Source organism: Zychaea mexicana (assembly GCF_025766255.1).
Source record: "Zychaea mexicana strain RSA 1403 chromosome Unknown BDB00scaffold_5, whole genome shotgun sequence".
Classification (NCBI taxonomy): domain Eukaryota; kingdom Fungi; phylum Mucoromycota; class Mucoromycetes; order Mucorales; family Lichtheimiaceae; genus Zychaea; species Zychaea mexicana.
In genome coordinates this window covers 620426-646168 of record NW_026516668.1, presented here as the reverse complement: position 1 = coordinate 646168, position 25743 = coordinate 620426, and the positions used below count along the sequence as shown (strand labels likewise).

General features: G+C 44.0%; 12 protein-coding genes across 12 annotated transcripts; 7 read left to right on the top strand and 5 right to left on the bottom strand.

The window, feature by feature from the left end:
* Nucleotides 1-176: 176 nt before the first annotated feature.
* BDB00DRAFT_881288 (uncharacterized protein) lies at nucleotides 177-1883 on the bottom strand (the record flags this gene model as incomplete). The annotated part of the gene is made up of 6 exons (XM_053128070.1): nucleotides 177-392; nucleotides 494-637; nucleotides 730-855; nucleotides 936-1327; nucleotides 1472-1635; nucleotides 1765-1883. 6 exons carry the CDS (start codon nucleotides 1881-1883, stop codon nucleotides 177-179), a joined length of 1161 nt encoding a protein of 386 aa, XP_052984735.1.
* A 471-nt stretch (nucleotides 1884-2354) lies between these two features.
* Nucleotides 2355-3956, bottom strand: BDB00DRAFT_800409 (uncharacterized protein). Its single transcript, XM_053121780.1, has 4 exons — nucleotides 3392-3956; nucleotides 3204-3281; nucleotides 2914-3085; nucleotides 2355-2794 (listed from the first exon to the last, which is right to left on the bottom strand). The coding sequence occupies exons 1-4, from the start codon at nucleotides 3603-3605 to the stop codon at nucleotides 2362-2364; spliced, it is 897 nt and encodes a 298-aa protein (XP_052984734.1). The 5' UTR covers nucleotides 3606-3956; the 3' UTR covers nucleotides 2355-2361.
* Nucleotides 3957-4152: 196 nt separating this feature from the next.
* BDB00DRAFT_800407 (uncharacterized protein) lies at nucleotides 4153-4639 on the top strand. The gene has a single exon (XM_053121779.1). It carries the CDS (start codon nucleotides 4238-4240, stop codon nucleotides 4475-4477), a length of 240 nt encoding a protein of 79 aa, XP_052984733.1. The 5' UTR covers nucleotides 4153-4237; the 3' UTR covers nucleotides 4478-4639.
* A 1573-nt stretch (nucleotides 4640-6212) lies between these two features.
* Nucleotides 6213-7690, top strand: BDB00DRAFT_449980 (uncharacterized protein). Its single transcript, XM_053117432.1, has one exon. It carries the CDS (start codon nucleotides 6489-6491, stop codon nucleotides 7593-7595), a length of 1107 nt encoding a protein of 368 aa, XP_052984732.1. The 5' UTR covers nucleotides 6213-6488; the 3' UTR covers nucleotides 7596-7690.
* Nucleotides 7691-8827: 1137 nt separating this feature from the next.
* Nucleotides 8828-10800, bottom strand: BDB00DRAFT_800399 (transaldolase). Its single transcript, XM_053121778.1, has 5 exons — nucleotides 10290-10800; nucleotides 10090-10213; nucleotides 9914-10003; nucleotides 9674-9824; nucleotides 8828-9586 (listed from the first exon to the last, which is right to left on the bottom strand). Exons 1-5 carry the CDS (start codon nucleotides 10354-10356, stop codon nucleotides 9053-9055), a joined length of 966 nt encoding a protein of 321 aa, XP_052984731.1. The 5' UTR covers nucleotides 10357-10800; the 3' UTR covers nucleotides 8828-9052.
* Nucleotides 10801-11303: 503 nt separating this feature from the next.
* Nucleotides 11304-13436, top strand: BDB00DRAFT_800396 (thioesterase-like superfamily-domain-containing protein). The gene is made up of 7 exons (XM_053121777.1): nucleotides 11304-11635; nucleotides 11718-11777; nucleotides 11896-12084; nucleotides 12186-12229; nucleotides 12320-12488; nucleotides 12591-12790; nucleotides 12876-13436. Exons 1-7 carry the CDS (start codon nucleotides 11408-11410, stop codon nucleotides 13042-13044), a joined length of 1059 nt encoding a protein of 352 aa, XP_052984730.1. The 5' UTR covers nucleotides 11304-11407; the 3' UTR covers nucleotides 13045-13436.
* Nucleotides 13437-13670: 234 nt separating this feature from the next.
* Nucleotides 13671-15464, top strand: BDB00DRAFT_800391 (ras-like protein 1). Its single transcript, XM_053121776.1, has 4 exons — nucleotides 13671-14127; nucleotides 14251-14325; nucleotides 14392-14473; nucleotides 14586-15464. Exons 1-4 carry the CDS (start codon nucleotides 14073-14075, stop codon nucleotides 15007-15009), a joined length of 636 nt encoding a protein of 211 aa, XP_052984729.1. The 5' UTR covers nucleotides 13671-14072; the 3' UTR covers nucleotides 15010-15464.
* A 257-nt stretch (nucleotides 15465-15721) lies between these two features.
* BDB00DRAFT_800386 (uncharacterized protein) lies at nucleotides 15722-17808 on the top strand. The gene is made up of 5 exons (XM_053121775.1): nucleotides 15722-16085; nucleotides 16166-16535; nucleotides 16602-16734; nucleotides 16809-16886; nucleotides 17000-17808. The coding sequence occupies exons 1-5, from the start codon at nucleotides 15902-15904 to the stop codon at nucleotides 17465-17467; spliced, it is 1233 nt and encodes a 410-aa protein (XP_052984728.1). The 5' UTR covers nucleotides 15722-15901; the 3' UTR covers nucleotides 17468-17808.
* A 172-nt stretch (nucleotides 17809-17980) lies between these two features.
* On the bottom strand, nucleotides 17981-18647 carry BDB00DRAFT_449753 (uncharacterized protein). The gene has a single exon (XM_053117431.1). The coding sequence runs from the start codon at nucleotides 18448-18450 to the stop codon at nucleotides 18034-18036; it is 417 nt and encodes a 138-aa protein (XP_052984727.1). The 5' UTR covers nucleotides 18451-18647; the 3' UTR covers nucleotides 17981-18033.
* Nucleotides 17981-19740, bottom strand: BDB00DRAFT_800379 (ras related protein 1b). The gene is made up of 3 exons (XM_053121774.1): nucleotides 19264-19740; nucleotides 18792-19058; nucleotides 17981-18665 (listed from the first exon to the last, which is right to left on the bottom strand). Exons 1-3 carry the CDS (start codon nucleotides 19318-19320, stop codon nucleotides 18435-18437), a joined length of 555 nt encoding a protein of 184 aa, XP_052984726.1. The 5' UTR covers nucleotides 19321-19740; the 3' UTR covers nucleotides 17981-18434.
* A 196-nt stretch (nucleotides 19741-19936) lies between these two features.
* On the top strand, nucleotides 19937-20444 carry BDB00DRAFT_449725 (uncharacterized protein). Its single transcript, XM_053117430.1, has 2 exons — nucleotides 19937-20213; nucleotides 20292-20444. Exons 1-2 carry the CDS (start codon nucleotides 20011-20013, stop codon nucleotides 20383-20385), a joined length of 297 nt encoding a protein of 98 aa, XP_052984725.1. The 5' UTR covers nucleotides 19937-20010; the 3' UTR covers nucleotides 20386-20444.
* A 1127-nt stretch (nucleotides 20445-21571) lies between these two features.
* Nucleotides 21572-25588, top strand: BDB00DRAFT_449648 (uncharacterized protein). Its single transcript, XM_053117429.1, has 4 exons — nucleotides 21572-21928; nucleotides 22005-22181; nucleotides 22279-22419; nucleotides 22484-25588. Exons 1-4 carry the CDS (start codon nucleotides 21731-21733, stop codon nucleotides 25322-25324), a joined length of 3357 nt encoding a protein of 1118 aa, XP_052984724.1. The 5' UTR covers nucleotides 21572-21730; the 3' UTR covers nucleotides 25325-25588.
* Nucleotides 25589-25743: the final 155 nt, after the last annotated feature.

The following is a 25743-nucleotide window of genomic DNA, read 5'->3' as shown; positions in this document are numbered from 1 at the left end:
ACCATATACGTTGTGTATATCACCAAATATAAGCCCCACATTCCAATCGATCGTCTTTGTATGAAACAAAAGCACAATAGAGCGAGAGTACGTGCATTGTAGTGACAAATTTATACATGGACTTTTTTTCGTAGTTTCTTTCCTTTATAAGGTACTTTGTTCCTAGTTTTCTCAATCTATTGAGCAAACACTTCACCACCCTGATCACCAACAAACGTTCCAATCTTCTTGACTTGGTTGTTCCACTCTTCAATCTGTCGCCGCATGCCATCAATCTGTTCCTTATCCAGCACGCGTGGCTGCACCCACGTAACGATCACTAACTGGTCGACCTGGTCAATCGAACCGCGAATTAGTTTAAGCGACAGCGCCTTCATGACGAGATGCTCAACCTAAACAGGCATTTAGTAAGAAGCATTATTTTGCCATGGTTTTTTTCTCCGGATCAAGTAAGGACCGGATCATGCTGGTTTCTTTTTTCGCAGCTGTTTACCTCATCCACGGACAATCTAGTTTCTGCTGCAATCTCACCAAATGGAATGACACGGTTATCGCTTGATCGACGGAAAACGGCTTCAATCAATGACATAAGACATATCTTTCGGCTCAATGCCTCCGAGTTTTGTTGCAGTAAAGACTGTACAGAGAACCACCATATACCATCAATTACCAGTGTTCATGCAGTACCATAATCCAGCAAAAAAAAGGAAAATATCTTTTTCATTTTACCTGCTTGCTGAAATGTGGTGCAAGAGCCTCAAATTTGCCAATATCACCGCTGTTAAATGCAAACAAGAGTGATCGCAACCAATCGTGTTCAGTGCCGCTAAGCGAGTCGAGGATGGGGTGCATTAACTAAAGCAGAAATAAGCATTATTAGCCTCAATTATTACGCCTTTTTCCTCCAGAAAACGACCAGGGATCGTATGTCTTACCAGTTCACCAAAGTTGTAAATCATTTCACCTAGAAGAGCCGAGAGAGCCAAATCATATGCTCTTCCAACCTTTTCTTCGGGCGACAACTCATCCACATTAACACATGCCAGATAAAGCAACGCACTCTTGTAATATTGGGCATATTCTGCCTTGGCTTTGTAATACTCGGCGCTGACACGATAAAAGCTGGCGTATATGACCGTCTCGACGCTATCAAACTGTTCGAGGATTTTATCCGATTCGTCAATGGCCTTCTTGACGTCGTCGAATTGTTGCAGCTGTAATTTGAAGTGTGCTGCCTCCATCAAGGCCAATACGTAAACATCTTTGGTATCTGGAGTGTCGACTTTGGTGCTGATGTCGTTCAAAAAGCTAACAGAGTCTTGTGATTCTATTTTATATCTCGTGTGTTAGATTTCTTCCTCTTTCTCTTTAATCTCCCCACTACCCTGTTCGTTTGCTACGTGTATAAACTTCATATCAAGCCATAATCCCACCGCGCAAGTGCAGCCCCACAAACAATATAGATACTTACTAGAGCAGTTATTTGCCGCCTTAAGAGCGATCGATACCAAAGACAACTTGTTGATCTTGTTTTCCCATTCTGCAATGAACTGTCTAAACAAGGGAATCTGGAGCGGTGCCGACTCTGGTTGGTTAAAGAATTCGAGGATTGATTGTGTCAATTGATGCCACAATCTGTATATTTAAAGAGTTTTGCAAGATTAGCTCTTTTTCGATACGGTAAGATAAAAAGACGCGCGTATTTTCTTTAAGAGTGAAACGACAGGATAATATGAGAGAGAAACAGGAACCAGGAAACCTTACTTTCTCTCGTATAAATCTTCAAATGTGGTGTAATAGTGTTGCAGCTGTGCAGGTGCTTTTTGTCTTTCGTCGTGAAGAAACTTGGGAACGTCAAAGTCGATTTCCATTTGTTGTGCCATGATGTTAAAATATGCAGTAGGAGAAAAGTGAAAGCCGTTTCCCTGAACAAAGATGATTGCGCGTCTTCTTGGCCGCTGTTTGCCGGAGTTTGATTCTGCTGCTATCCTAGCTGCCTTCTCCTTGTCAACCATTTTTTTAGTAAAGACAGATTTTACTTGCATAATAACAGCAGCTGCTTCCGCAAGCTTTTGCCATGTATCGTCAGTTTACTATAAAATAATTATTTCACGGTGGGTAGCGTAAGAGAACCATTCTCCTCATTTTAAAATTCTTAGAGCACTATTATTACTGTAATTTTTTCTATATTTGCTTGTAACTATCACTGATGTTTATTACTGTTTCAAACATACTGAGAAATGAATAAAAGTAATACTTTTACTACAATATTTTAATATCAGAATTTTTTTTTAACTTTAAGCGAAAATAGAGAGTGAGTATGACCAGCAGCTACTCATTGTATTTTTGATACCCTTGTTGTTATTCCTGTTCCGATTCTTCTTCTTGTTCTTCGTGTTCATTAAAAAGATCATTAACCTGCCGTTGGACTCTCGGCTCCCACTCAGCCAATTGTCGACCCAACGTTTCCTGAAGGCGAGGCAAAGTTCCAATAAGCTGATCTCGAAGACGTAACGTTTCCCCGCTCAGGACCATGTCATCACCCGGTTGAGTACGAATAAGCCTATGAACATGCTCTGCTGCTTCATGTTCAGTGGCTTCCCGTATAGTGATATCTTCCGCGGTAATTGCTGGTGCGTTGGCGACGTTTCGTCTTTCAATGCTGTCGAGATCTTGCATAACTTCCAAAACATTGTGGCTCCAAATTTGTCTAGCCATTCTTGCCAAGGCTATCAGACCGAAGTCAGCGAGACGTTGATCCATCCTATTATCGACTCTGTATTCATGACATCGCCTGGATTGATATGAAAAGAAAGACAGAAAAAGTTAGAATAGAGGCTCTTCCCACTTCTGAAATGAAGTACTGTTGAATGTTTATATCGACGACAACAAGAAAAAGAAGGAAGTACTTGCTGTTGAATTAATAGAGGGTGTTGGTCTGATGTTTGCTGCTCTTGCATGAACTCATTATATCGTCTCGACATAGTCTCAACTCGTACCTCCTCCTCGTCAGGAATAATGCCGTTATCTTGCATATTGGCTAACCTAGCAGAGATTTCAGGTTGTCGCAAAAACTGTTCAATTTCTACAAAGATATACAATATACCCCACGAGTATATTGAATACGAAGAGGTCGAAACAGATCAGATACAGCTAAGATAAGGCTAATAATCAGAAAAATAAGGTAATACTTTATTGCTTACCCTCAGCTTGCCGAGCCGTGATTGATCGCTCTATCCGACGTTCCTCCTCTTCTCGACGTTGTCGTCGCTCTAACCACTCTAATAAATTCAAGCGTACATAGCAAGAGTAAGCGAGATTATTTTAGTAAGCTATATATTAGAAGAGCACTAGAACAAGTGCGGTTAATACTATTCAAATATCTGCTTACCTTGTTCTCGCCGTGCTCGTCTTTCGCGTGATTGATCATCAACCTCGTCCTCATCAGAACCTTCACGCCGGCGTCTACCCAGGGTGGTAGTAGGAGAACTTGGCTCGTCTTCGGTCGCTTCAGAAGTGTGCAGTTGTTCCTCGTCTGTCGTCACTGAAGCCGCTGCAGTTGCTGTAGTAGCAGTCTGCTGTTGCTGGTTGTCGTGACGCGCCATGCCGCTTATCAGGATGTTATCGAGGGTTGGATAGGTAAGGGATTGTAGCTCGGGCTGCTTTTGTTGTTGCTGCTGTCTTTGAGTATCTCGGAAAAGATGTGAAGGTGTAACAGCATGCTCTTGCCCTAAAATAAAGCGTTGCCAGTGGTCAAATTGTACATGAGACTGCGTATTGTATCCTTGCGGAGTAGCGAGCTGATGCCAATCTGCTTGGGGTAGGATAAGTGGAGGGGGTAAATTGAGAGCAGGTATATCGTCATGGCGCAATGGCTGCTGCTGCTGCTGCTGCTGTTCAGAATAATCATGTGTGCGGATGGATGGTCCAGGTGGGTGGGTAAGACGGAGACCCTCGTAATGTTCTGCTGGTGGTCGTCCAAGGCGATCACTAAGTGTATTGTTTATGTTTGGCTCAGCTGGAGGGCGAGTAAGACGGGTTTCTTCGTGCTGTTCTACTGGTGATGGCTGTATAGGGTGATAATTAGGCGTATTGATAATATGAGGTCCAGGTGGAGCGGTACGACGGAAATATTGTCGCTGTTCTGTTCTTCGTGTCTGTACAGGATGGTAGTGAGGTGTGTTAATTATATGTGGTCCAGGTAGAGGGGTACGACGGAAATATAGGTTTTGTTCTAATGGTGGCTGCTCGTGCGCTGGTAAATGAACTATCTGGAACTCTACTACAATTCGGAGCTCCTCTTGTCCCTGTGTCTGTTCCTGTTCCCGTGGCTGTTGTTCCTGCGCCTGTTCCTGTTCCTGTGGCTGCTGTTCCTGCGGTTGCTGTTCCTGCGGTTGTTGTTGCTGTCGCCCTTCTCGACGTCTCCAACCTCGTCCCCTTTCGGCCTGCAGTAGGGATTGTCGACGACTTACTCTAGCCTCAGCTTGTTCCCAAAGCTGTCGTCGTCGTTGTAGTCGTGCCTCTCTCTGGGTCGCTTGTTCAACCCTCCATCTATCGTCTTCAACGTTTTCAACACGCTGGCTTCTACGCGACATTGAATCAAAAAGGAGTAAGGAGTGATGATTGGATTACTCGTGACTAAAGAAGTTTAGTATAACGACTTGAGAAAAAATAACTGATGGATAGTTGGGTAATTGAGATGCTCGCTTTTGATTGCCTTTACATATATATATATATATATATATATTTCACAATGATAATAATTGCGAGCAATTGCTGACGTCGATAATAGCTGTTCATTATGTATGAGAAGCAGTAATAATGAGTACTTTCCTTATATAGCCTCTCTTGCTTTCTCTCATTGTAAATACTGAAAGAACCTAAGTGATTATACAGGCTTGTTTGTTCTTTTTGAAAGTTACATACTGGCCATTTTTTACTTTCTACCGGTATAACATGTTCGCATCGTGCGAATAGTCATTGGTGGGTGCAATTGCACAGTGTCGTATCCCAGCGACGTATATGTTTCCAATAGTGCAAGAGCCAGCTTTCAATTTTCGCACACTAGTGTATTTCTTTTAACTATAATGGGGCCACAGTCGCCACGCTTGTTTCCTGATAATGACAGACTACCTAAAATCTCCTACATTAGTCGGGGCAGTCATCATCAATGGGTAAAGGATAAATTGATCATTGTTTTTATCATTGCTTCTGCATTGCTTCATATTTTGGCAGGCTGCTACAATTTTATCGTTTCGATAATTGCTTTATTTACCGAAACAGCACCAACCTGACGATGAGATATATGTATGGGTGTCATCATTATATGCTAATGATAGCAGATAGTGCATCCCAGATTCATCCTTTCCTTCTTACTAAGCGCACCAACTGCTTATGTTTCTATATAGCAAATATAGCTGAGCTCAAGATGTTGACAACCGTGACAAAGTAAGTCAGAATTACATGATTTTTGCTCCCTACTTAAGCATATCTGATCTTGCAGTAACCCAAATCTAATGCGAGAATGGATCTGCGATGCAGGCACAAACTCGGTAAGCTAGCACTACACAATCTTAGCAGCAAAAATAACGTTTACAGCTCAATCAAATAATGCTAGCGACTCTCCCAACCTTTACAGTGTGTTGATGCTCTCGTCAATGTGGCTCATAGCATATGATCCCGGTCACCGAAAAAAAACAAGATCGATAATGCAAGTACTGATAAAGTGTATACAAAACTTTATGCACCGCATTAAAATCATCTATCGGCGGTGGCGCGTGCACCAATAATCTTCTTAACCTAATCTCGGCAGTAACCCTTTTCTTATCTCCTTTTGCGTCGCAAGTTGTCGACAAATCTAGTCTCGTACATAAACTTGTTAAAGTTTTAGCCATTATGCATTTTTTAAACTGCTTGTCATTGTCATCCATGGTCATTGAAAATTTAAGTCCGGTTGTAAATGTCGTTTACTGGTGCAATTAACCACTATAGATTGGGAAGCAATATTACGAACTGGATTGTTGTCAGCATCACGGTCAGCGACGATAGTAACATGGATCTAGAACAGCCGTGACTTTGGACAAGATACAGTGATTAGTCTTTATGGGAATATTGAGGATGATTGTTGATTGATCAAAGCAGCTTTTGCTCGACTTTGGTAGGATTGTTGTCAAACCAACATGCGATACCTTGATCGTCTATGGATTAAACCCTTTTCAAGTACAACATGACCGTATATTCACCGCTTTCTGCTTGCTATTGTACGGCAGCAATCGTTGTTCTTCTTAGATCGGAGCTCTTGTATCGGTCTAAGCAGTACCCGTTACGAAAATTAAGCTTGGTTTGTTACCAAAGGCAACCAGTAGTATGTAGTTGTATATTAAGAGCCACCATCTAATTTGTCCTGTTTCGCGGTAACTATGCTGGAAATAAAAAAAGCGTCGAGTATATGTTCGTATCACCTTGTCCGTGCCTTTATTTCTTGACATATGCATTCTTTCGTCTCAACAGCAGCTTGCTTATCTTTGCGACGATCAGAAGAAATCTGTGCAAGTCAGTTCAAATCGTCGCTGTGCAACTTAAGGATTACACGATGCTCCGGCAAGCGAGCGTTGAGCTCTTCTCGCAACATTTTTGATCCCGAACCGAATGAGCAGAAAGCGATTTCGTCTAGAAACAAGCAGCAGCAGTTACCAATTGATAAACCTTGGGATGGCGAAGAATCTGTTGCTGATTCTGTATTGCGTATGATTATGGACAAATATAACAAACCGTTACGAGTAGAAGGTGCCGCACGACGACAACTTCCACAGCCCCAGACGTATTCACCGCATGTGCAGGGACTCTATGATACAGCTGACAGCAGCAAAAGTAATGGTAACGGTACTATCAATAATAGCAGCCAAGAAGAGAGCACCCTGAGCTCGGGCGAAAAAGCGATTCTGCGCGACAAAGCTGTGCGTTCTAGACGGCAAAAACGGATTATGAATGCACGTGAAGCTGCACTCGATTATTCCCTTGAAAAGAAATATCCATCCTCCTCACCTACAACAACAACAATGACGACGAAAAAAAACTATGAAAAGGACGACGCAATGAAGAACAACAATGATGAAGAAACGCAGCGGCCACGAAGCATTGCTCAAATCGGTTTGCTTGCCGAGGAAAGGATTCGAGAGGCGCGTGCCCAGGGTCATTTTGACAATTTGGCTGGGCGAGGGAAGCCTATTTCGACCGATATAAACGAAAACAATCCATTCGTGGATCGGACCGAGTATTTTCTGAACCGCATTGTACAGAGGCAAGGCGCTGCACCACCGTGGATTATGATGCAACAGGAAGTGGACACGGAGACTACAATGTTCCGGACAGATCTTGAGCGGTCAATGCGTTTGTACTTGATAGATCAAGAACAGCGCAAGTCGGCAAGTTTGAGGGAGTGGCGGCAGAATAATCAAGAATACTTTGCAAAGTTATTGAAGCGGTTGAATGGTCGCTTAAGAAGTTATAATGTTATGTGCCCTGCGTCAGTGCGCAAATTGCGATTGGATTTAGAGGACGAGTTACAAGAGACGTACCGTAGGCTCAGTAATTAGGTTACTATCTGTAATCATAACGGGAGATAGAGAAACTAAAATGTATGTAGTATTTTATTTAGAATCGCATGTATTAATTTATTCATGACATTAGAACGATACACGAAGTCTCTGCTTCATTAGTGGATGTTTTATCTGCTTGAAAATTTTGCACATGGTAAAGGTCTAATTTCCAAAGGAGTTGTACCTCTATTTGATGTTTTCTTTTGCTACTATGATGTGCCTACAGAAGAGAAGCGCTTCCAAGAAGATGGTTCCGTGCCTGAAATTAATGGTTGATACATTATCGTTCTTTTTTTCGCGAAAAACCGGGTAATGCTGCTGCATTGTCGCATGAGTGAAGTTCACGTGCATATCGTATTTTACCAAATACACATCTAGTACACGTTCATATGAGATCCAGTTGCTGCTGGCTGCATAATGCAATTATACAAACGGTAGCGAATAAGATCCCTGAATAGTAAGCATGGCAATTGCTTACAAAGCAAAGTAAAATGGGGTTGGCTTGCACCCTCCTCTTTGTCAGAACTTCATCCTATACCTACTATTTGCGTATAGATGCATAGATAATACGTATACTCTACTGAGCTACAAAACAAGGTTTTCTTGCTTGTGATACGCGCACAGCTGTAATATACTTCTGACGTCAAAAGAAAAACAAGTTCGATGAGGCCCTTGACTTCCATGTGTAACGAACACGTCGCCTCTTCCTCCTCCCCCTCCGCTCGCGGTGTTGATTTTCACAAAGAATGCCACGTTTTGATAAGGTGATATGATTGGGTGAAATGGCTGAAATGCGCGTTGCTCCGCTTTTGCAAGTCCCCCATCATGCCCAACAAAAATAATTATCCCGGCTGAACAATGCGGGGGAAGGGGGGAAGGGGGAGTTTGGAAAGGATGGATTTACTGTGTTGACAGATGGGAACAACATGCATCTCATCTCCTTCTCTCAGAACACTGGATGGCAGTTAGGCTGATAATAGCACGAATGAGAGATAAGAAGAGATGATCACCACAGGCGTTGATTTTCCAAAAGTCGAGAGCCACTAAAGATGGCACTTTCCGAGCGGGTTCCACGAAAACCTTATTGTGGTTGTCCATCCTACTCATGCTTACATAGTCCCAAGAAGGCAATTACCCCGATACCGTGACGGACGCACCGGAATTTTTACAGCCGGATCGCTGTTATTCCTCCTCCCTCCCCCAACCGAGCTTTGACGAAGACCAGGTAGTTTTGAATCATACAAGGCGCGTGTTTTTTTGTTTATTTATAATTTCAAACAATCAGCGGAAGGGTGCCGATTTAAGAGTATTCCAACAAGTGAATAAGGTGGGGTTGTTATGTGGGCTCGTCAATGTGTGTTTTGGTTATGAACGGGAAAATATACGGTCATGTAAAAGGGTAAAATATTCGCTAAAGAGGAAGAAGATGTGGGTTGGAGATGTGGGATTGTTATTTACAGTTTCTCCTTCAACATATCCTCGAGCTTGCGACCATCCTTGGCAAAGTTGCGGATACCCTCGGACAACTTTTCGGTGGCCATGGCATCCTCGTTCATGTCCCAGCGGAAAGCCTTTTCGTTGGTGAAGTACTCGACCTTGGGGAGCTGCTCAGCCTTGGCCTTCTCGACAGTCAGCTTGGGAGCCAACTGCTTGGTATCCTTCTGCATTTCAGCCAACAAGGCAGGCGAGATGGTGAGGAAGTCGCAGCCAGCCAACTCTTCGATTTCGCCAGTGTTACGGAACGAGGCGCCCATGACAATGGTGTTGTAGCCGTGCTGCTTGTAGTAGTTGTAGATCTTGGTCACCGACAAGACACCGGGGTCTTCGTGGCTCTCGAAGGTCTTGCCAGTCGACTTCTTGTACCAGTCCAAGATACGGCCGACGAAGGGCGAAATCAAGGTGATGCCGGCTTCAGCACAGGCAACAGCCTGGGGGAAACCGAACAACAAGGTCAAGTTGCAGTGGATGCCGTGCTCCTTCTCCAAAACCTATGCACATGCACACGTAAATTGGAGTGTTAACGAATGGACCAGGCAATCCCTTTTCCTCCCACCACACCGTCGAAAAATACATACCGAAGCGGCCTGGATACCTTCCCAGGTCGAGGCAATCTTGATCAAGATACGGTCCTTGCTGACGCTGTCTTCCTCGTACAACTTGATCAAACGAAGAGCCTTGGCAATAGTGGCGTCGGCGTCAAAGCTGAGACGAGCATCGACTTCGGTCCTACATCAAATCTCTTCAGTTTTCTGTTTCCCTCTTTTCTCCAATCGAACTAATCCCGGGAAAAAGAATAATAAGGAAGAGCTACTTACGAGACGCGACCAGGGACAATCTTCAAGATTTCCTTACCAAAGTTAACCAAAAGCTTGTCAACGGCCCATTCGAGCTGCTCCTCGGCGTTACTGTGAATGACCGAAAAATAAAGTTTAGCGCGTTCCTTGGTTTTGAAACTTGTTCTATACGAGATTTTTTTCCTTGTTAAACTCACCCGCCCTTGGCCTTGCCGAAAGCAACGGCCTCCTCAATAAGAGCAGCATACTGGGGCTTCTGGGAAGCAGCCAAAATCAAGGATGGGTTGGTGGTAGCATCCTGGGGCTTGTACTGGGCGATGGCTAGAGTGGGATGGATCATGCAACGTTAGCATATGTCCAAGTCTTTTCTCGTGTTCTTTTTATAATGACGACTTACTCTCAAAGTCACCAGAGTCGGCGACGATGGTGGTGTATTGCTTGATTTGTTCGAGGACAGAAGCCATGGCGTGTTATTTCAAAGAGAGAGAGAAAAGTTATGAATGATGGGAAGAAAAAAGAAAAATGTGCGCGTGGCCTCGACACTTTGCCTTTTTATTTTCCCCGGCGTCCCAGCGAGCTATGAGCCAACAGGCACCGCACCGCACCCACCCAACAAAATAAAGGGCCGCGAAATGTCCGCCATTGGCTGTCCTCTGCATCGATCAAAAGATCATCGCTGATTGGATGATCGCGTTTCTGATAGCGCGCCCACTTTGGGCACCTCTCTCCCTCCTTTCCTTTGCTATGTGGCGAATATCAGTAATAGATGTAATCAAGATGATTGATTGTTTTAATGGCCCATGAGCCGCTGTTGGATAACCTATCATGTGGATAAATTACCATGGTAACATAATAGAACCAATATGTTGCCATGAATTATTTTATCTCCAAGGTGATCAAGGTTAAGGTCTGTCGGAATCAAATCACAGAAATCGGTGACGTATGCTGCGCTTCTCGCTTTCTATGCAGTTCCATTTGCCTGCAAGTATTGTTTATGGTTGGTATATAGTAAATGATGCATAATTTTCTGCTATAACTCGGTTCCTCTTCTGTCTCTGCGTGTGTGTGGGGGGAGGGAGAGAAGAGTGATAAGCCCACCACTCTTTCTCATGCTTATTATGCATAATTTGCTTCCTCTCCCCCACCCACCTTACTTAAACAACGCACGTCATTAGTAGTTGCGCAGCAGCAACTCACCACAAATCCAGAAATGATTGATGATAGCAAAAGAGCAGAAAGTTGAGGTCCTTCCAGAAACATGCCGTAACGAGACATTATATGCTACATTTAACCAGGCCCACATCCGAAATTAGTCATCTGTATTTGATTTTGTGGGCTGCGATTGGACACTGGTGGATAAATTATAGGAGGTCACTCTCAGCACATTTACTCTTTACCCTCCACTTTTATTTCCCCCTCTTTTTCCCTTTGTTTTAATCTTCTTCTACTTGTGCCTTGCATACTTGACAGCTGTGCATACTCCCAGACTAGACCAGATACCCATTTCCCGGTAGAATGACCAATCCAACATCAGCAACAACAGCAACAGCAGCAGCAGTAGAAGTTACCGATATAAGCGACGAGCAGCTACACACATCAGCAGAAGCAGCAATGACAACGACGCCAGCCGATCAGGAACATCAAATGGTTCGTGCTCTAACTGTTGAAGAGCTCGACACAGATCTATACCGGAGCCATGAGCTATGGCATCCTCATGGTTCCCGAGGAGCTTTTGGTGGCCAGGTATTGTATTATTACTATTTTTGTCGTCGTCGTCGTAAGTGCCTCTCACACGTGAGTTTTTAATTGTTTGGTCTCTACATAGCTTGTTGCTCAAGCCCTGAGAGCTGCATGGAATACTGTGCCGGAAGAGTTTCATGTGCATGTAAGATAAATCTGTCAAAACAGTCTTATCGAGAGGATTTTCTCAAGTAGCATATTAAATCTGAACTGGACCCTAAAAACCGCCATCATAATTGTCGCCCGAAAACTACGAAATATAGTCATTACACAATTATTTTCTGGTACCGGGTCGATCCGATATCCCAGCTATCTATCAAGTTCGACGTGTTCGAGACGGCCGATCGTTTGCCACTCGCGTAGTAACATGCACACAGCAAGGCAAAATTGTCATTGTTTGTACCTGCAGCTTTACCAAATTTGACGCCACGAGTGAAACACTTCATCATCAGGTATGTAGTATATTTGATTGATGGCTGATGCCTTTTTCCTCCTCACGTCATTTCAAGTACTTTTATCAAACTCTGATTCTCTGTCTTTTTATATATAATAGACGCCAATGCCAGATAACGTCCCTAGACCGGATGAATTACCAAAGTAAATCTCCCACCCATCCACTAAAAAATATACATTTGAGATGTACGCGTGAAACTGATGACGAGAACCTTTTCTTTTGTCGGTTATTAGCAACAATGAACGGATGAAGATGCTTTTGGAAGATCCCCGCATTCCCGACGATTATCGAGAGCGCTTTAAAAACTTTATGGATGCTGTGACGCCAGTCGAATATCGAGATATCAAGGTGGATTCGGTCGAAGAATTTGCTCGAGGTCGCATAGAGCCAAGCGAACGACAGGTACACATACAAACACCAATGGAAGGTCCGCCTTGGATGAGCGGAAGAAAAAGAGAGGGAGAGGTATTTGATTAAAACATCACACGATATATAAATTTATAGGGACAATGGTTTAAGGTGCGGGATAGACTGCCAGATAACGATGCTGCATTGCATGCATGTACTATTGCATATGCTTCCGACAGCGGGATTTTGATGACAGCAGTGCGCGCAAATGGAATGATGGCCCGGAAAGGCATTGGCATGATGGCAAGTGTAGATCATTCCATGTGGTTCCATGCACCTACTCGAGCAGATGAATGGTAAAGGCTCAACTCAATGTTGACTTTGGGACAAAGTGCTTTTCAGGTACTAATAGTTTGTGACACAATTTATCATATTGTTTAGGCTGTACTATGATCTACATAGCCCGCGCTCCAATGAGGGTCGTGGTACAGCATTTGGTCGCATCTATAATGAACAAGGAGTGCTGGTAGCCACGACGTCGCAAGAGGGTATCATCCGATTGACAAAGGGTGAACAAGAACGGAGGAGAAAGAATCTTAACAAGTTGTAACAACCAGTTAGCAGTTAGCAGTTGGCAGTAGTAGTAGTAGTTTATAGACTGAGACGAAGATGACTTTTGTTTTTCTTGTTGTTATTGCTATATTTTTGTATCTTCACTTACCATCTCATCTTATTATTTACACCTCATGGATATCTTATACGTCCACAGCATCGATACCTGTAAAATACATAGAACGAACATAAATGATGATCTGCCGTAGAGTACATAGACATATTATGAGACTCATTCATTCTGTCGTGAAGTTGTTGCTATCCCTTTTACAGCAGATATTTGTCCATATCAAGCCACTTGTTGGGTATGTAGTGTGTTCCATCACAAAGCTTATACAGGAAGGTCGTGGTATCGCGTTTAATTTAAACCATAGACTAGGCCTGAAAAAGAATCAAACAGCTCTCCCGATATCTATCTGAGGATGAATGCTTCTTCTTTTCCAAAATATTTGGTCATGTTGCACAACACAACTGTAAAGAATCGGGGTTTCTTTTGCCACCAAAAGGTACGACTCTTTTTCATTTCGTGCACGTGGTTTTCTATCTTATTTTCTCGAGCAGCTGCCTGCCAAAAAGAACACTCCCCCCAACCTCCTCTCTCTCTCTCTCTCTTCCAAGTCCTCCCCCACGAATCCAAATTTCCAAGCGCACTTTATTTCGAAAATACAGTACATAATAACCGGAGGAAAGAGAGAGAGAATAAGTGTGTGTGCTCTGATATCTGAATTACACAAAGGCAGACATCAGCCATAAGCAAACCGCTCGCATATTGATTACTCAAGCGAAAATCCTGACCAAGTACTTCAATATATAAGACGCATATATATAAACAAGCCACCCTTTTCATTGTTCCTGTAACAAGCTTATCGGGTTTACTTAAGTCCCCCCTCCCGCCCGCCTTTCTCTCCCTCTCTCACCCACACTCTTACACGCATACTAAACCTCTCTTTTCCTGCCCTTCATCTCTCTTTCTCGTTCCCATAAACTTTTACCCTTTTTCTCCTTTCCATTCATTCGACACAAAACATGTCCAAACCATCGTTTCTGAGAGAATATAAGCTTGTCATGGTCGGCGGAGGAGGTACACATAAACACACACGGGGCACTACTTTTAGACAACTACTTGACTCGGTGAATGTGGAAATGAGCGGCTACATTTCGGGAATCCGCTGAAAGAGCTCATCTTTTCTCTAAATTAACGCAGGTGTCGGCAAATCTGCACTGACCATTCAGTTCATCCAGTCCCAGTTTGTCGACGAATATGACCCGACCATCGAAGGTATATTTCAGAGAAAGAAGACGCATAAAATACTTGTATTAACTCTAGTGACTTACCAACTACTAGACTCATACCGTAAGCAATGTGTCATTGACTCGGAGACAGCTTTGCTTGATGTTCTCGATACTGCAGGCCAGGAAGAATACAGGTACACCCATTCCTTCTGAGATTTATATACATGTATATGCTGATACGGACGCAGAAGAAGTACTTTGTGAAACAATTTCCGCTGACAAATCCCTGTGTGTATACGTTTGTAGTGCAATGCGTGAACAATACATGCGTAACGGTGAAGGATTCTTGCTAGTGTATGCCAGTACGTCGCGACTGTCGTTTGAGGAAATCAGCACGTTCCACCAACAGATCAGTCGAGTGAAAGACCGCGATTCGTTCCCAATGGTATTGGTTGCGAATAAGTGCGATCTGGAACAGGATCGACAGGTTTCGATGCAAGAAGGCCGTGATCTTGCCCGACAATTTGGATGTCAGTTCTTTGAAACATCAGCAAAACAGCGCATCAATGTCGACGAGGCGTTCTATGGCGTCGTCAGGGATATCCGTCGTTTCAACAAGGAACAGGAGTATCAAGGCGGTGGTGGCGGCATGGGCGGTGGCGGCATGCAGAATATGAACATGCATGATCCATCCGAAGCCCAGTCTGACAAGTGCTGTATCCTCATGTAAAAAAAAGAAACATCCATAATTAACAACGACAATATCCACAATATCCGTCCTACGACAACACACGCGACACCAATAACGACAAACAGCAACGACCACAGTACACACGACTTAAATTCCTTAGAGTAGAACCAAAAAAAAAGTTATTCCTCCTCCTCCCTGTCTTGTCCTATCTCACACACACACACACACTCTCTAATATATATCCCCCTCCCACCAACCTTACAAACAAACCTAAACAATTACTATACAAATTCCTCTTGCTTAAACGAATGTTTCTCTGAATATTACATATCTACTACATTTCTTTGTTTCTAGTCGCGATGGCGAATGGCCACATTAATATGGGCTTTTTGAATTGTTATTTAGCTGGGAAGGTATAATAGTAACAATCACGTGCTTACTGCATAGATCCCCCTTTTATTCTCTGCTCTAATGAACATAACTGTTACTGCTGGCAAGATACAATATGTTGTACCGAAAACTCAACAGCGTTGGGTTGTCCTGTGCTTAGTACAGTAATACTTTTTTTTGTCGATCCGCTTCTTATATACTCACGCCGGGAAAAGGTATTCTCGAGGAGTTAACGCGCGGGAGGCGCGCAAAACTGTCTATCATCATCGAGATACATTTTATGTAGCGTAAACACTTACTCGTCCAGTCTTGGATACAATTGCTATATCCAATAGCTACTAACAGGCCATGTGACCCACAGACACATAGTTATCTCTCTCTCTCTTTACCGTTCACACGCGTTCAGTAGTAGTGTCCCAATTTACTTATTTGGTCCTTCCTCGTGGCGGGTCTCGGTAGTACAATTTGCCCTGGCATTAATAAACCTGTGGTTTAGCGTGGGGTCGCAAGGGTTTTTTTTTCTCTATTCCTTATACTTTTTATGCGGGGTGACACAAAGGCGATTGCGATCTATGTGATTGCGTCGCTTGTGTTTGCATCATTAACTACTGTTCTAGCATTATGGCCAACTCATGATTGGAGCAACTTTTATAATGCTCGACCTGTTCGAGGAGAAATGGGCCTTGGCCGGTTTTTAATACGCGGGACTCGCTATGGCGACGGCGGTAAATATATAACTATAGGAGTTGCTTTTTTCTTCTCTTCGACCCCGAAGTGTTTCTAATTAAACGATCACGATAACCAGGTCGATCAACACCTTTTGCATATGCATGGCGTCTCGTGGATTCCACGTCGTTAGGGCGCTTATCAGCTTGGATCGGATATCTTGTGCATCAATTGGGCCAGTGGCTCATATTAGCCAAAGTCCAACAACAGCAAAAGAAGAGCAAGGAGAACTGTGATGGAAGAAAAGATGCTAAAGGTATCAAGTGGTCCAATGATACATTCTATACATGGAATTGGCAAATGGTCTACTTAAATGGTTCAATGATGCTGTACAAACTGCTACAAACACACACCACCTATGATGGACTGGCCGTGGATGTCTCCGAAGGAACTGCTCAAGGAAGCGTCATTGCAGTGCTGGTGGTCGCTTTGCTGTTGGCTATTCCCAGGTAAAGTAAACAGCAGTGCAAAAAGGGATACTCAAAACGGCTTGATTTCTCATACAGTGTATAAAGTCGAGGCATTGCTTTTGGAAAAGGCAAAAAGATCCAGTCTCTCTCGTTTAAAGAAACGCTTGACTTTGTGAAAAAGTACCATGGCTATGTCATGAGTTTCGGTACTGTATATAACTTTCACTATCATCCTGCTGTAAGTTTTCTGCTTAGAAACGAATCTCTGCTGGGTCTTTTAGTGGCGTATTGATGGACCAATGTGGTTGTTAGGAAGGAACGATGGGTCATCTGGGTGGATTCTTCTACCAATGTTTACTTCTTTGGCAATCCGCAAGTTTCTATCACCAAGTACGTCATCTTCTCTATCGTCATAGAGAAGCTTTATTTCTGACAGCTGTTGGAAGCAAAAGATTCAGTAACAAGAGTTATTGTCATTTTCATGAACTTTTGCTGAAATATAGAGCCACCGTAACAAATATTGGGTGTTATTACTCGAGACATGGGTGTTTATCCACGGCACTGTCACGGCTATCATCCAACCAGGAACAAACTGGCAAATATTCTCATACGGTTTCGCCATTGTATTTCTCGTCAATCAAGTGTACGATACACCAATACCGAAACGCTATCCGTGGATAATGGCATCAATGTACACTGTGTTTTCAGTGGCTGTAGCCCTTGGATTTCAAGGAAATCGTGCGTATTACAAAATGACGTTTGTTCCAGTGGCTGAATATCTTTGCCTGTTTGGGTGCATCGGCATTGGAATGATCACGGCTATGCTGGTCAGAAGATGGCATCTAGGCGCTTCGTCCGTCGTTTTTAGAGCAGTTGTTGTGGCATTGGCATATATCGCTGTAGCGGCTGGATTGACCATTGGTCTTGCCCTGGTGCTCGCTGGAAACCTGAAAGTGTATAACGATTACTGAAAAAAATGCTAGTGCCAGTGAAACTAAGTATATGCTGTTGTAACTACATACGCATCTACATTGTAACATATCCTACACCATATATTCACTACTACACTCTCTAAGACCTCCGACACTGTTTTCATATATATAATTCTAAACCAACTTGGTCCACGCTTTAGGGACATCAAACTTTAAATTAATTGTGTGTACAAGAAAAAGGCGATGTGGAGTTTTCAATATGGGCTAATACATTCTCCAGCGACTTACCAAGATAGAGCATGGATCCATGCTAAATGTGTAGTAGGTAGCAGCGAGCGCTTTTTGTATCATAGTCTTCTGTCATCGACAGTAAATAGTTGTAATGTATGCAGTATGATAGTAGCTTCATGTAAAAATTTGCCATTATAATCAAATATCCACGGCTAAGCCTTTTGGCAACATCACCGCAAGCACTGAGTAACCATGCAAACAGGACATGTGTGTGTGTGTGAGAGAGAATAGCGTCATTATCAATATTATCAATGCAGATCTCTTGTCGATCACTTGACAAATGATGCATCATGCTTAACAAAAATGCTTATGTATTATAGTGAGAATGGAAATGGTTGGATAGCGTGCATAGCAACACTGTTATACGAGAAAGAGAAACAGCCAGAGTAAGGAAAAAGGACTGGATATGGTATTGTCGATGTGAGTATATATATATAATATGCGTTGTGAGTTGCTTTGCGGTTATAAATGTTGCGGGAGAGAGGAAGAAGTAAGGTTACTCTTTGGGAATGGCGATGGATGAAAAGACAGCAAATTGAAGATGGTTGGAGGAGCAGAAAGAAGAGGGGATTGCGGGGTAAAGTATACGTAGTACTTAGTAGCAATAGTGGTAGTAGTAGTAGTAGTGTAGTAAGATGGAAGAGGACAAAAGAAAACGGTTGGTATTGTTCAACCTGAGGGTGAGGGCGGGGAGAATGGTTCGATATTTTTCTTTTTACAGGACAAGACATTTCAACTTCTTCTTTTGTTTTTCTCGACTTGGCATCTGGCGGTTGATCTGTCTAACGAGGTCAAAGAACACTTCATCTACATTGATCTTGTACATGGCCGAGGTTTCATAGAACGGCTTCCCACCCCATTCTTGTGACAACATCATGCCCTGTTCTCGCGATACCATCCGTTCTTCTTCCAAATCGCATTTGTTTCCAACCAAGACCATCGGTACCTAGTATTTGCAAGTTATCCAAAAAAATGTAAAGGAAGAGGAAATCAGCTCACCGGGGCCGTAAGTGATAGTAGAAATAGTAGCACTACGTAGTAATAACACAACAATCATACGACTCGACTTTACATTGTCACTATCTTTGACACGCATGATCTGTTCTCGTAATTCTTGCAGATCGGTCAAGGTAACCATGCTCGTGATGGAGAAAACCAAAAGGAAACCCTGGCCACTCTTCATGTACAAATCCCGCATGGCGGTAAACTGTTCTGTGCCAGCAGTATCCAGTATTTCCAACATGCATTGTTGTCCATCCACCTCGACTTGTTTACGATAAGAATCTTCGATTGTTGGATCGTACTTTTCGACAAATATCGATTGAACGAATTGAACCGTCTGCACGTAACAATTTCATAACGTGGTAAATAGTTGTTTAGTTAGCCTTTCTTTATCCTCTCTCTTTTTTCTTTTTCTCTCCCTTCGTTCCGGTTTCTTATTGTTCTCTCCTCTTTTTTTTTTCTTTTGTCTCGTTCGTTTTTGTTCGAATTGATTTATGACTTCGTCCACAAGCCAGTTTAAAATGAACGTTAAAAGAACTTACCAGAGCCGATTTGCCAACACCACCTGATCCCAAGACAACCAATTTGTATTCTCTCATTTGGCCAAGTGGACTCGATTTATCGCAAGTATTATAAAAGAGGGAAAAAGGAACCGTGTAAGGTGTATGTATATGTGAGTGATAGGTTTGGTAGATAGGTAGAGAGAGAGAAGAGAAGAAGAAGAAGTGATTTGAAGTGAAGGAGTTGTATCAGAGAAAACTTTTGGTTGCGTGGTGGATATGCGTGTATGCGAGCGAGTAAGAAAGAGAAGAGAAAGCGAGAGAGAGGAGAGCGAGAAGGACGATTTGCAAGTGTAGGACTTTTTCTGAAAAGACTAAAGAAAAGAAAAAAGGGGACTTGTGTACGAGTTCGAGTTGTTGAAAAGAGTAAAAGAGCAAGAGGAAGACAAACGTTACAAGTCGAAAAGCGAGAGAGAGAGAGAGAGAGAGAGAGAGAGAGAGAGAGCGAGAGAGAGAGAGGAAGGGGTCCAACACGCCCCCAGCACGAAAGAAGTAAAAGAAACACGAGTGCGCAGAATCAGTACTCTGTGTGCGTGTGTATGTACATGTAGTAATGCTGTGCGTGTCGCAAACGGGAAACAGTGGGCGCGTGTAACCGAATGACAAGCGGAGAGAGGGTTGTAAGGGGTGGGGTGGGGGGGGGGGAAAGAGAGGGCTAAAAGGATCTTTCTACCACTGTTTGGGGTTTCAAGAAGAAGGCATATAAGAGCAGCTCCATCACAGCGATGGATGGTGCGAAGGACATTCATCATCATTCTTCATGGTGGAATGTATACGGCTGGTATATCACTTGCTTGTTTTGTATCAAAGCTACAGACTCGTTGCGCCTGTTGTCATTTAACACCGCTACTCCTTTTCACGTACGATCTAATACGCATGAATCATCCAAGATTCGGCAACACTCCGCATACGCGAACAGTATTCGACTTGATGTAATTCTTGGCTACTACTACGCAGTGGTAAGAGCGCATGCTAACTCGCTTCTTTTCTGATGATGAACGGAAAAAAAGGGTGCTGTTGGCAGGTATCAAGGTTTACACATGGGCAGCATATCATACATGTTATGATGAAGCGAATTCCAGGGACGGCCATAATTCGCTATAAACTCCTCGATTTAGTATACAAGATATCAATTATGGACCGAGAATAATGTATACCATTTCTGGATGATGATAGTAGTTGCGCATCGCTGCCTGTCGAAGCACTGATAAGTAAGCATCTACTTTCGAATTGTTTACTACCTCTTTGCACTATTTACCCATTGCTTATGCTGGAGATGAACCCGAGGGCTAACGGGATAGATGTATATTAGGTATTTTCACATTACTTGTATCGATATAACAAAATCAGCATCTGATCTATTCTGTGCGTGTGTAGTATGTTGTATGATATGCTGCAAATGCTAAAACATTTTACTATAGGCACGCGCATCAATAGTCTCCTAGTTATTATACAAGGAGAGGTATCTTGGCCATCATATGAATGTCTTAGGAATAATAATATTGCTGCTGGAGGAAAGCCAGCTAGTGAAATGATATGTATGAAGGTCAACAACGAGGTAAAGCGCATATTACGACATTAGTTAGCAACCGGCGGTTTAGCGTAGTAGTCGTCTCACGCTACTACTCGTGAAAATGACAACAAAAAACTACTGTAATCTGCAATGAGTTCAGTTCATTAAATTTGCTGTTAAAATGGGCATGATGGATTCTCCTCCGTAAAGGTTTTTTTTCTTGTATCGGCTTCTTATGATGTCAGTTCCAGTATAAGATGCTGTACGTATCGCAACAACATATAGCGCATGTTTCACATCTTTGTAGCTTTGTCCCGCAGGGACGCGTATCTCCAATTGTTCATTGAAACCAGGGTATTGCAGAGTCATTACATGCCATATCGTCATCATCATCATCAGAGAGGATAGCATATCAGCAGCGACACTGATACAGCACAACACTTGTAGTGCTGTATATTTATAAGCGGTGCGCTGGTAAATCAAGTAGTCCGTGCTACCATCTATATTAGGAAAGCGAGCAATTGGGTACGTTCCTCTCTTCTGCCGTTGCGCATCTGCAAAGTGTAGCAACAGTAAAAGAAAAAATAGAACTCAAATAGAACTCTTCCATCTTTCATCTCCCCTTCTCCCTCCCCACCTTGAAATTCACATTCAAGCGGAAACCCTTCGCTTTAATTTTTCTGTGTTTCCATTGGGAGATTCTCTTCTCTACTTTCCCTTTAAACCTTTATTATTCCCCTTCACTCATTCTTTTTTTTCCTGCAACAACAATACTATTGACACTACAAAGAAAATAAATCTGTAGAATTCTAATTGTTCCCGGTCGAACACCCTTCTTAAAATATAACGACCTTTTCCCAATTCAGTCACTCGCTCTCTCTCTCTCTCTCTTTCTCTCTCCTACCTTTTGCATAACATACACTTATTATATACACCATGAAGTACACTGCCGTATGCAAGGCGCTATATGACTACAAAGCACAATCCGACGAAGAACTCACTTTTAGTGAAGACAATATCTTGTATATTCTTGACAAAGACGATGACCCAGACTGGTGGAAGGCTCAGTTGAAAACACCTTCACTTGATCAAGTCGGCCCCATTGGTCTCGTACCAGCCAACTATATTGACGAGGTACTATATATATATAACTAGTAGTTAGCCGAAACACCTCGTTGCTTGATATTAATGCCATATCGTAACTATCTAGGCAGAACCTATCGGCACAATTGAAGCCCTCTATGATTATACTGCTCAGCAGGATGAAGAACTGTCATTTAAGGAAAATGATATCATGGTTCTATACGAAAACGATGATCCGGATTGGTTCCTTGCCAAGGAAAAGGGCGGTACCATTGGCTTGGTACCGAGTAACTACATTCAAGAGGTAGACAATAATTAGAAAGAAGGACCGGTGTTGATGGATTGGATGAGAAGATGCGGTACCGCGTTTTCTTTTTAATTTTACTGATAAGAGTTATTAGGTATCCAACAAGGCAGTTACTCGATCGTCAGCACACGACCAACTCGCAGCATCGGCAACAGCTGTAGAAACAGCAGCAGCATCTGATTCACCAAGCCAAGAGGCACAGCAACCGTCAGTTTCCGTCTTTTCTGCCATTTCAGTAAGTATTAAACAAAAGGAAAGTATCATGTAATGAAATTGTTCCTCTAAACACTTTATGCTAGAATTCTCCTTCGATAGCCCCAGCAGAACAGTCTCGCGCAATACCCCATGTAAACGACGAAGCCGTATCATGGCCGGTGCATGAATACGACGTGGATAAGAAAAAAAAGAAAAAAAGTAAGGGCAACTTGCTGATCGGCAACGGCATGCTATGTTATGGCAGTGAAACCGACAAAGCTTCTCCTGTACGTCAATTCGCGATATCGGACGTTGGGAATTCGGCGCACGACGGCAAAAACATACACATTGAGATATCGGACGCAACGAGATCGACGCTTGATTTCCAAGCATCATCCAAATCCGAAGCTAAAGCTATTATCTCAAAAATCGACGAATCAAAGTCTCTTGCTATTTCCTCAGCCAATGCCGCACCTGCAGCCGCTCATCAGACACCAGCACCAGCACCAGCACCGGTAGCAGCTCCTGTCGTGCATGAGCCTGAACCCAAAGCAGAGCCAGCAGAGCCCGCATGTGAACCGCGTTGGTCAATTGCATTATATGATTTTACTGCAGAAGGGCCTGAAGAAATTTCAATCAAAGAAAACGATCAAGTGCTTGCAGTTGATTATGTCAGCAGCGAAGATTGGTGGACGGTCGAGTATCAGGACGGCCGATCGGGTATTGTGCCGGCCACCTACGTGCAGTTCCAGGAAGATTATGAAGCAGAAATGGAACAAAATAACGCTATGCAACGACAGCAGGAGGAGGAACAGGTAGAGCGACAGCGAAGAGAAGCTGAAGCTGCTGCTGCTAGACAACGTCGATTGGAAGAGGAAGAAGCGCGTCGTCGACGAGAACAGGAAGAACGCGCCAGACGCGAAGAGGTTGAACGCCGACGACGACAGGAGGAAGAAGTAAAACGAAAGGAGCAAGAGCGTAAAGCAGCCGCTGCTGCATCGGCCCCATTAGGAGGGGGTGCTTCGCCGCGTCGCAGCCAAATACCAGCTCCACCACCACCCAACAAGCCGCCAGCTGGCAAAGCCATGCCAAGTGCACAAGCTGTCAAGTCGATACCTTTGCCCAACAACCGTTCTTTGCCTGAACGACCCAAACAGGCACAGGATCCAGGAAAGCCAGATCCCATCAAAGTACGCACGTGGACCGATCGTAGCGGCGCATTCAGGGTCGAAGCCCAATTTCTGGGCTGCCACGGTGACAAGATCCGATTGCACAAGCTCAATGGCGTAAAAATTGACGTACCTATCCAGAAAATGTGTATGGAGGATTTGCGCTACATTGAGCAAGAGACAGGCCAACGGCTTTTTGAAGACAGTGGCGACGACATTCCCTTGGCCCATTTCGCAAAGGATGGTCGTAGCAGCAACAGCGGCAAGCAAAACTGGAGCTGGTACGACTACTTTATGCGAGCCAATATTCCCATGAACAACAGTCTGCGCTATGCGTCCACGTTTCAAGCGGAGGGACTGGGTAAAGGTGATCTGGAGAATTTGACGCACCGCAAGATGAAGTCGCTCGGCATGTCTGAATCGCATGTACAGCGCTTGCAGCGTTTCATTGAAACAAATGTCCCGGAACCAGCTTCGGACGAAGAGTCAATGTCACACCCACCACTTCAGCAGCAGCAGCAGCAGTTTAAAAAGAAGGGCAAAAAGTCGGTAAGCTTTGGTGCGACAAGTGTTATTGACGACAGTGAGGACGAGTCGACAGCTTGGGCAGAAGCTGTAGCAGCATCGCGTAACGCACAGTCGCAGATCGAGGAAGACGAACGACTCGCACGGCAGCTTCAGGAACAGTTCAACTCGCAGCAAGAATCACCAGTGCTAAATCGTGGAGGCAACAGTGGCGGCTTGCAGCGACGAGGAACTGGAAGACCTACGCCCAGTAATGTGGCACCTCGAGGAGTGAACACAGCAATGATGGACAAGATCAAGACTCAACTGAGCTCGACACCATTGCAGCCTACACCAGCCGCTAGCTCTTCTACTCCTCCTGCAACACAAGCACCACCCGCAACACCGCCTAGAGACCCGGTTGTATCGATTCCTCCAGTGAATGGCCCTATTGCTACTCAATCGACTGGTTTTGCTGATGATGCCTGGGCTCCGCGCGCCACTTCTTCGCCAAACAAGTCTTCTGCTGTGGTCAATACATCGATTGCTCCACCACCTGTAGGTGATGCCATGGCACAGACTAAAGCAGCATGGTCTGCTCCACCACCACCACCTCCTCCTCCAGCTCCTCCAGCTCCTGCAATGCAACAACAACAACAACAACAACAACAGCCCATGATGGCTCAAAACCATGTCCCTGCTCCTCCTCCATCACAACCACCAGTCCCTCTTCCTCCGCGACAGCGTCCAACACCACCAACACCTCAGCAGAATAACAAAGTGGATGTGCAGATGCTTTCACAATGGACTAGCCCTGCTGGCGGTAATCATCAGCAACAACAACAGCCCCCTGTTCAGTCTCAACCTTCGCATGTTCAGCAAATGGCGATGCAGTTTGGTAACCAACAACAGCAGCATCCACAACAGCAAGCACCACCCCCGCCCCCGCGATCACCCATGAACCAATTTGTATCGCAGGCTGCGCCCCCGCCACCTCCTGCACAGTCGCAATTTATGCAGACACCGGCACAACAGAACCCTGCGTTTGCTGCACATTCCCCTGTGCAGCAGAATCAATTCATCCCACAGCAGGCACCGCAGCAGCAGCAGCAAGCTCCAATGATGATGCACCAGCAACAGCAGCCAAATATGCTGACCAACGTGCCCATCAATGCTGCTTTGCCGCAACCATTGGTCCCAACAGCCACTGGCATGTCCAATCAGTCATCTCAGAGTGGCGAAGGAAGAACGTGGGCCAATGCCAGTAAGTAACTCGATCTGTCCCTTATTTTCAGCAATTTCTCTCATTGTTACTAATCGATACGGTGATAGCTCCGGATAATCCATTTGGAGGAGCTCAAGGTCAGCGTCCTGGTGTACAGACACAAGGCTCGTTCTCTATGGGATCCTCGTCTTCGTCGTTGCAGCCATCACAAGTGTTTGCTCAGATGACAGGGCAGCCAGCAGGCTACCAAATATCACAACCTACAGGCTTTAACCAGCAACCAATGAACATGCAGAATCAAGGTAGGTGTTGTTTCATGGCTTAATAAGGCTGCCATCCACACTCTAAAACTTTCGTCATCGTTCTTAAACAGTTGATCCCAATGACAAGTATTCCGTGTTCAAGAGCATGAACACTAGCAGCCCTAGTGTGTTTTCCCAAGGTCAACCGCAACGTAAGCTCAAAT